The 10,275-nt window shown below is 31.4% G+C and overlaps 2 protein-coding genes across 2 annotated transcripts; both read right to left on the reverse strand.

The window, feature by feature from the left end:
- Positions 1-290: 290 nt before the first annotated feature.
- On the reverse strand, positions 291-2,366 carry LOC119668889 (inducible metalloproteinase inhibitor protein-like). The gene is made up of 2 exons (XM_038078569.1): positions 2,193-2,366; positions 291-552 (listed from the first exon to the last, which is right to left on the reverse strand). The coding sequence occupies exons 1-2, from the start codon at positions 2,275-2,277 to the stop codon at positions 359-361; spliced, it is 279 nt and encodes a 92-aa protein (XP_037934497.1). The 5' UTR covers positions 2,278-2,366; the 3' UTR covers positions 291-358.
- A 3,179-nt stretch (positions 2,367-5,545) lies between these two features.
- On the reverse strand, positions 5,546-6,142 carry LOC119668899 (inducible metalloproteinase inhibitor protein-like). Its single transcript, XM_038078581.1, has 2 exons — positions 5,990-6,142; positions 5,546-5,895 (listed from the first exon to the last, which is right to left on the reverse strand). The coding sequence occupies exons 1-2, from the start codon at positions 6,072-6,074 to the stop codon at positions 5,711-5,713; spliced, it is 270 nt and encodes an 89-aa protein (XP_037934509.1). The 5' UTR covers positions 6,075-6,142; the 3' UTR covers positions 5,546-5,710.
- Positions 6,143-10,275: the final 4,133 nt, after the last annotated feature.

Here is a 10,275-nt window from a genome sequence, read left to right on the forward strand (position 1 = left end):
CCTTTCTATTCATTTAGTTAAGAAGGGTTAATTTTTGTAAGTTTATATTAGCACAAATTTTATTTAACTTTTCGTGTTTAAAAAGGAGTTAAGTATGTAATAATAAGAATATTATTTTATTATATTATTAAATACAATTTCTCATTATTTATTATTATATATAATTTATTATAAAATATATTAAAAGTATCTATTAAAGAAATTTAGCAAATTTATTAAACAAATTCTCGGAGTATTCACATTTTAACAGAAAAAATATGTATCTTTTTTGCATGAACTGTTAACTATTATTAATAGTTAATTATTATTAATAGTTAATTAACTATTCTCTTCTAGAGAATATTATTTATTCTATTAACTATTTTTGTGGGCAATCCTTAATTGGAACACAACTTCCGCTTGCATCACGTGCATAGTTTTCATTACAATAGCACCCATCAGGACATCTAATGTGTCGAATAAGGCATGGTTCTCCAAGAGTGGCACATTCAGTTTGGCAACTTCCTCCACATGACGTATAAAATTCATTAGCTGGACAATCTTTGGGAATAGCTAAATGAAATTATAAGAAATACAAATTGTTTAATTATTTAATTTATTTAATTATATTTAAATTTATGTATTGTATTGTATTATTATATATATTATATTTATTAATTATATTTATGGTTTAAATGATTAAATATTATTTACATAGTTTGGAACAAAGTAATTCAATATCAATATTAAATAAATCATATTTTTAAAATTGGTTTGTTAAATATATTTAATATGCACCGATATTCCGACTATAATCTATAGTTCTAGTTTTTATAATTCAAAAAAATCGAACAAAACTAATATAATCAGAGTAAATAAATATTTAAGAGTATTGTATATATATTCCCCAACTTTCTAAACAAATCTCAGCACCTAATATCTATATTTTAGATATTATATACTTGGTATATACTATATCTTGTATAATGACTCTAATACTAATACTAAATCAAACACTGAAATAATGGAGACACACATTGTACTTCATCAAAGCAAATCTTAAGGAGATAGATCCAATATATGCAAGGAACACCAAAACACAAGTTAAAGAGGCGTATAGCTGGACATAAACACAGCGTTATGCCTAAATATATTATTGACTCCGAAAGATCACTAACTTCACATTATTTTATATCGAAGCTCGAGCCAAAGCTGGATTTGGAAAATATAAAAGTGTTGCACCAAGAAAACATCCAACAAAATTGTTTTCTCTTAGAAATGCTTTATATTTGACAGACTTCTAGTGACATAAGACTTAGCTATAATGCGGATATGTAGGTAGAACTGTGCTCAAGTGTTTAAAAATACTTGGAATAAAACGAGAATTGGATAGGTATATAATTCGTGTACATACTATATAATTATTTTTTTGAACAATTATTTCTATGTAATTATTAGATATAATTATTAATGCCTCTACGAACAGAATAGAATCGAAATTTAACAATTGAAAATAAAATTATAATTAATTAATTAATTCAATTATTCTACAGCTGGTTTATGATTTCGTTCTAATATAAACACAGCAAGTAAAATTGTTAATAAAAACTTTCATAGCAAAAGTAACAAAACTCCAGAAATAAATGAGAACATAGAAAATTAAGTACAGCTTTGGATCAGTTGGTTAAGGAGCGCTGACTCTGAGTTTCAAATTTGACAGGACATAAGTTCGATTTCTGGTACTTGCAGTCTCAAAAAATTATTTACGAATAATTGAATACAAGAATTATTTCCAAGACCACTGATGATGGATATTTGGCAATACTCGACACAGCTGTATGGTCAGCCAAAAATTCAATTAATTAAAATAATATAAAAAAAAAATTTTTTTGTTGTTGTAGTTCACTACTTTTCGAAAAAAACCTCATTATTATTTTGATTTAATTTAATTTATTTTAATTTTATTATAATTATTTCTATAGCAACATATTGAATTTGTTGCTATATTAAAAATATTTCTATTATATCAGTACTCTAAAGAGGACTATAGACTATAGTCGAAATATCGGTGCAAATGAAATATATGTTTTTTAAATTCATTTAAAAAATTGTGTATTATTTAACATTGACCAATTAGACCGTTCAAAATTCTATTAATTATATTAATTTATTTGGAATTAATTATTCATAAAATCACTTCAAAAACCACTCACGCTGAAAACCGGCAGCTTCACATGACGTAAAAGCTAATGTCACAAATAAAAAACAACAAAGCACCAATAAACGTGAATTCAACATTTTTCACAAATTAAAACTTTAATCAACAGCAATTATATAGAATAAATATTTTATTTAAAATATGATGTTTCAACTTCAACCGACAAATATTTACTGAATGAGACTGGTTTAAAATGAACGCTTTTATACTTAAAAAAATATTAAGAAGAGCTAAGCAGAGCTAAGAAGAGCTAAGATTGTCATTGAAGAGCATAAATCAATATAAAGAACGATACTTTTTATCAAGTTTGAGAAAAATATACTTTTATAATTTTATTTTATTTGGTTTTTAGAATATATTAATTATAGAAATTTATTTTTTTTTAATCAACAAATTGTTTCTGAGTTCTTTCTGTGCTGAAATTTTATATAAAAGATGAAAAGACTCAACAAAATGCAGACATCTGTATGCAATCTGGTCACTTTCCAATAAAATGAAATCCAATATTCTCATTGAGATGCCCCGTAGAAATATCAGTTTTATGTTAGGTTTACTTACAGGTCACTGCAAACTAGGAAACTATGCTAGAAGATTGAATCTCTCTTGCAATCATACTTGTCGCAGCTGTGGGGAAGTTGCTACAAGCACCTCTCATCTACTTTGTCCTTGCACTATTGCACTAAATACTTTAGAAGGATCTTATCCAACTATAAGACTTCCCACTAAACAACATTCTTAGCTTCGCCAAAGTTTCCAGGTGCTTTTAAATCCTGAGTCTCTTCATTATATGGGAACACAATTTGCCAATAGACCAAAATCCAAACCAGTGTAGAAACAAGATTAAGTTAAGAAAATAAATGACTTAAGCATAAGTCACTTAATGTCTAGACTGGGAAGACTGGCAAGACTTTTACAATATTTTAAAGTTCGAATGCAAAAGCATAGTATTTTCAAAATACCTTGTGATCAATAAAGAACTTATTCGTTCTTTTTTTGAATTCCCGCGCTTATCCAATAGGTAAATTTTTTTTATTTTCACTCTGGCAACACTATTATACACATTCTGTCGAAGTTTAACACATATCGTACGATTAGTTTTTGTTTGGCGTCTATGCAAAGAAGTCGAAAAACTTTCGTGTGGCGATTTTTTGCTGAATTTCATTTAAAAAAAGCGTCGTTATGATGTGGCCAAAGAAATGATTTCCAACGCAGATAGTGACCCCACATTCATCGAACGCATCATAACTGGTGATGAGACATCGGTCTATGAATTTGACATGCCCATCAAACAACAATTAACCGAATGGTGCTTCGAAGGTGAGCCGAAACCGAAAAGAGAACGCCAAAAACTTGTATGGAAAATTGGATCAAGCGTTGGCATGCATGTATGGTATTGCCGCAGGAGGAGAGTACTTTGTAGGCCATAATAAAGAAAATTATTAAAAAATTTTTTTAACTTCTCGTTCTTTTTGGATCAAATGGTATGTCTAAAAGCAAATATTTGTGTATATTAGTAATTGCAAACATTTTGCTAAATTCTACCCACTGTAGGCAGAGAGTAAGTAAATTTTAAGTTTTTATTGAAGAGAATTCGATTACCTCAAGAAGAGAGAACATAACATAATTTATAAAAAAAATTACAATTTTATAAAAGATCAGAAGGCTTGCATTTAATAAAACTCAAACTAAATATCATTCAAGAATTTAACTTAATATGTCGATAACTGAAAAAAGATTAGGATAATTGTTAAGAGAACATGAGCCATTAGAAAATCTTAATGTTACGTTTCTAATTAAGATTATTAGTAAGATGTAAGTTAACTCTTCGTAATATCTATCCTCCTTAATGGTATATCATTTTATCACTAAGGAACTAAAAACATATATGAACAAAAAACCAGAAAACAATAAGCCACATATGTTTTAAAAGTCAATAAAATAATCGAGATAAATCGAAAGAACGTTGAGTTATTTTGCGAAGAATTTTTTTTTTCATAAAAATAAGAACTTAATATGATACAGTTAATTAATATATTTATATAGCTGTGGTATATGCGTGCAATAAGTGTTTATGAATAAACAACAAAAAATTAATAAAACTGGAAAATTAAATAATGTAAATTAAGTGTACATTGACTTTGAGTGTTTATACATGAGTTTAAACACAGTTCAAAGTTGACAGACTTTATTTATACATGGACAATTAAACCAACAGTTTTTTCCATAGACCTCCGATGATGATGTATGGTGGTGGTTTTCGAATTTGGTGATCTTGGGCTAAAAGTTTGAAATTTATATTTATATATAGTTTTTTCGACGTGAATTAATCATTGATCAACTTTCAATACATCGATCAACATATGTCAATCAACTTCGACATTTGGTGATGAAACACCATAACCAACGACTGCAAAAACCTGGTTCAATGAGTTTACGAGTCGCCGTCATTATCTCTACGACAAATTTCGTGAAGGTCATTAAATAACGGCTGTTATACCAGAAAACATCGACACATATTACATACCGAGAGATATTGTCATCCTTGAGCATTAGTAGTGCAAGCATATATTCAATTTTACATATATATTTAACTGTCAATATGATTTGTTCCCGTTGGGTTTCCCATAATTTGACAAACACTCAAAAGAAGACATATGTTGATTGGTGCAATGTGAAGGTAATGCTGAAAAAATAAGACCAAGGTAACTCAAAACAGATCTACGACATCGTGACAGATGTCGAATCATAAATCTGTCCTTATCAACTGGAAACAAAACACAAATTTACTGTTTGAGTATTCCAAAGTGAGTAGAACTTGTCCCGTCCAGAACCCGAAAACCCGTCCAGCAAATGCTTGCATATTTTTTTACATATCGCATCTGTACTACTTCAACAACGTAGAACGGTTAATTCTAAGTGGTACACAATCATTTGTTCGCCGAAAGTACTCGAAGAACTGAAGAACTCCACCAGATAGTGTGAGTTCCCACTTTTCAGGTCCAACAAAAGTCTTTTTCAGTTTTTTAATCCGAACTCAAAACTTAAAGGCAGGTAATCACGTTGAAAATTCTGGAAACTCTGCATACAAACCCCTATTGTTGAAATCCAAAGCTGACTGCTTACTTTTAGAAAGAATTTAACAATGTCATTAATAATCTTTTGCTAAAAAGTCAGAGTTGGTCCTATATCCTAAAAATTTGGTTTTAGTTAAATTGTATTTATCGGCATAATCATTACCATCATGACTTCTTTATCCTGATTTGCATTCAGTCACACAAACCTTTGTGGTCCTATATTCATTTTATATTTTTTCACTAAATTTTTGAAATTGTTATTCTGAAATAAACTGTTTAATAAGATTTATACTTCGCAATTTATATTTCCTCACAATTTAACCACCATTTCTCATAATGTATTTAATATTCATTATTTATCATTATTTCTTTTTTTTGAAGGCAATCTTATTTTTAGCGATATTTTCATATTTTTTTATTTCTTTCTCTATTAACTATTTTAAGGGCACTTTTCAATCAGAATACAACGTCCGGTTGAATCACGTGCAAATCCTGGGACACAGTAGCAGGCATCATTACATCTTATATTAATAATGGGGCATGGTTGACCAAGTGTGGCGCATGTAGTTTGACAAGCTGATCCGCAAGCATAAAATTCATTTTCTGGACAATCTAACGGAGCAGCTAAAGTATATTTACAGAAATTGTTATTATTAATGGAATACAAAAAACAAAAATATAAAATTATTTTACTATATTAATTCTTAACTTTACTTACGTCTAAAAACACCAGCTCCAGACGCCAAATAAGATAAAGTCACTAACAAACAACAACAAAGCATCAGTGATGATAAAAACGTCATTTTAATGCAGATTTCTCTAAGTATACGTAAAAGTCTATGAAAAACTCAATCTAAAACAATTAAATGTTATTTGAAATGTTTTTGTTTAAAATATTTACTTCTAACAAATGTTGACAAATGTTTACTAAGGTTAACAATTGCAAAGCAAATACTTTTATACTCCATTCAGAATATCTAATGAGTTCGATAAGTGACTGAAAATAGACACTACTATCAACTCATAGTGTAGTTTATTTAATATATGCACTACCGACATTCTAATTGATATTTTTATCGACATAGGTTATTTATGAATTCATTAGCTAATCTTTTTATACCCTTTCTTCAAAATACTATTCACATTATAGGGTATATTAAGTTTTTGAAGAGGTTTGTAAAGCAGTTAAAATGACAATATATATCATGTCGATGTTGATATCATAGTTCCAATGCTAACCTTGTACAGTTAAGAAAGTTTTGGAGAAGCACAAATATTAGACAAAGAAAAAAATAGGCGCCGCTTACCATATATGAAATCAGTAAAGCTATAACTACATGTGTTTGTAAACCGGTTTTGTAGCCAAGAGCAATCAATATAGTACACTCGACTTAAGTAGAGCTAAGAGCAAAAACACATCGCAAGTTGTGGAGTGGCAGTAAATATCTCATGTTGCTGTAAGATTGAAAAGTGAGAAAGTTCAGAGAGAGTACACATGGTTTTACTTTGTTGCAGAAGTATTATTCCGAATTTGTGTTTTCACGTTTTTGTTTTGTGACTAAGTAAGTCAGATCATGCGATTCGTCACTGAATGATATTTTCTTTGGAAGGTTTATAAAAATGGACATGAGGACAATCGTCAAAATCTCGACGCCTTGAAAACAAACATCCATCAAGTCATAGTCAAGCTATTGCTGACTAGTTGAGACTTTTTTAAATGGCTACTTTCTTCAGAGAGATCCAGTACTTCGTAAATAAAACTTCTTAATATCTGTTGTTATGTAAAGTACTTTTTAAATATTAATTGCCTGGCAACTCTGGCCTGTCATTATTCTATATTCCTTTTGTAATTATTATTCATTATTCATTTTTAGTATAGTTAATAAAGCGAAGTAAAGAACATGTTAAAAATACATCGGACCGTGTTTCACTTTTGCTAAAAATATATAATAGGTTATGGGCCCAGCACGCTTCCACTGCGAAGTAGAAGCACGTGCACATAAAAAGTAGATTTAATACGTGTATAAAAATGTCGGGAACGGTGATTCGAGTTGAACCGCTTAACGCGGAAAACTACGATACATGGAAATTACAAATGAAAGCTATTCTCATAAAAAACGATTTATGGTCATATGTCGAAGGTACTGCGTCGTGTCCAACGGGCGAAGGGGCTGCAAAATGGATCAGCTTTGATCAGAAAGCGTGTGCTGATATAATGTTATCAGTAAGTGCATCAGAATTAAGATTAATTGCAGAATGCACAAATTCAAACGAAATGTGGATGAAACTACAAGCCACATATTCATCAAAAGGGCCTGCGCGCAAGGCGACGTTGCTGAAAAAGGTTGCACTTTCGCGCATGAAGGAGGGTGAAAAGGTTAGAGAGGACCTCAACGATTTTTTTGAAGCCGTGGCAAAATTAAAGGAAATTGACGTCACCATCGGGGATGAGCTTCTGGCCATACTGCTCCTATATAGCCTGCCCGACTCTTTTAATACTTTCAGGTGCGCGTTAGAAACGCGCGACGAGCTGCCAAAGCCAGACATACTTCGAGTGAAAATATTAGAAGAAGCTGAATCGCAAAGGACAAAAGAAGACAGACATAGTGATGAAAACTCTCTATACATAAATCGAAATAAAAGCCGAAACGCAAAACAAAACAAACGATACAGTGATTCTAAACGAAACAAACAATGTTTTAATTGTGGCAAAATCGGACATTTTGCACGTGGATGTAAAAATAAAGCAAAAGCTGAAAATAACACGCAATTGAAAAATTCGGAAAAATCTGTAAACAATAATTTTAGCTATCATGTTGAAGATGCATTTATTAGCTCAATAAAAGAAAATTATTGGTGCCTAGATAGTGGATGTACTGCCCATTTAAGTGCAAACCGTGAATATTTTACAGACTTTCAAAAATCGAATAAAGTGCTTAACTTAGCAAACGACAACACAACAAATATAAACGGCGTCGGTAAAATGAAAATAACTGTAGACGTATACGGTCGTGATAATAATATTGATCTTAAAGAAGTTCTATATGTCGAGGACTTGCGTACAAGTCTACTTTCTGTATCAAAAATAGTAGACAGCGGATATGAAGTGCATTTTCGCCCTTCAGATGCAATCGTATTGGACAAATATCAGAAGGTTATAACTCGAGCGAAAAGATGTGGAAATCTTTTTATTGTTGAAAATAAAAATCATTTTGCACAAGTTGTTGAAGAAAAATGTGACATTGAAAAGTGGCACCAGAAAATGGGCCACATAAATGAAAACGATCTTAAAAAATTGGCTAGTAATAACCTAGTACACGGATTAAAATTAAATCCTAAACAAAAACTTCCGACTTGCGAAATTTGTATTAGTGAAAAACAAATACAAAAACCATTTCCTAAGAGTAAAGAAACTAGAACAAGTGATTTATTAGAGATCGTGCATAGTGATGTGTGCGGACCAATGAGAACAGCATCAAATTCGGATGCAAGATATTTCGTAACATTTATTGATGACAAATCACGCTATTGTCAAGTATATTTTATAAAACAAAAATCCGATGTATTAAATGTATTTAAGCAATACAAAAGAGCAGTAGAAACATTTACGGGTAAACGAATTAAGGCTTTACAATCAGACAATGGTAGAGAATACGTTAATTCTGAATTTAATTTATTCTTGAGGAAATTTGGTATACAAAGACGCTTAACTGCTCCATATACGCCGGAGCAAAATGGTATTGCTGAACGTAAAAACAGAATTCTAGTTGAAATGGCCCGTTGCATGATGAAACAAGCTGAAGTTCCGCCAAATTTTTGGGCAGAGGCCATAAATACAGCGTGCTATATTCGGAATAGGTGTCCTACAAAAGCATTGAACGGTGTAGTACCGCACAAGTTGTGGACTGGTAAAATGCCAACTATTGTACATTTTCAAGTATTTGGCTCTAAAGCATATGTCCTAAAAAAGGATAAGACTAGAGATAAATTCGATTCTAAGTCAGAACCTTACATGTTTGTTGGATATTCAAACGAAGCGAAAGCCTATCGGCTGTGGTCACCTACAAAACGAAATATAACAATAAGCCGTGATGTCGTGTTCGTAAACAAAAATATCTATCATAATAAATACGAAAACATTTATATTAACAATGAAAACGACTGCCAAACAAATGATTATATCGATATTGCGTTCGAAAATTGTGAAAATCAGAAACTGTCGGTCAATCCGAAAATTGTAGAAAATACAGATACGCGAGAAGAAAACTCCATTCGTAGGAGAGGTCGTCCGAGACTTATTCGCACAAATTCACGCGGTAGGCCTCGAAAAGAATATTACACGTCAAATCGGAATGGTGAAGAATCATCCAACGAAGACGAAAATACAAGTTCAGTAAGAAAAATTGCTGATAAAAACCATTCAGATGATGAACCTGACAACAACGTTTTTGAAGATTGTGAAATGGCGTTTCTCACTACATATCAAACTCCAGTAACGATTTTGGAGGCACTTGAAAGCGATGAAACAAATTCCTGGTCAAAAGCGCTAGAAGACGAAATAGTGGCACAACTAAAGAATAAAACATGGGAAGTGGTCGAAAGACCGAAATCACGAAAAGTTATTGGGAATAGATTCGTGCTTCGAACTAAAGATGACGGAAAACAGAAAGTACGATTAGTAGCGAAGGGTTTTGCACAACGACCAGGTGAAGACTTTCATGATACGTTTTCTCCAGTCGCTCGTTCAACATCTATAAGACTACTTGCGGCACTGGCAGCAAAAATGGATTTGGAGATCCATCAGATGGATGTCATTACAGCATACCTAAATGGAGAGCTCGAAGAGAGTGTCTTCATGGAAATTCCCGATTATCTTATACCATTCCTGAACAAAGTTGTTTCATCAAAACCAGTGGGAAAAAAACTTCAATAATATTGTGTGGAAAAGTTAAAGAAACAGCGCAGCATTGGTTAAAGGCGATTAAATCAAGTAAGTCACCTGTA

This window comes from Teleopsis dalmanni, chromosome 1 (assembly GCF_002237135.1).
Source record: "Teleopsis dalmanni isolate 2A chromosome 1, ASM223713v2, whole genome shotgun sequence".
NCBI classification, from domain to species: Eukaryota; Metazoa; Arthropoda; class Insecta; order Diptera; family Diopsidae; genus Teleopsis; species Teleopsis dalmanni.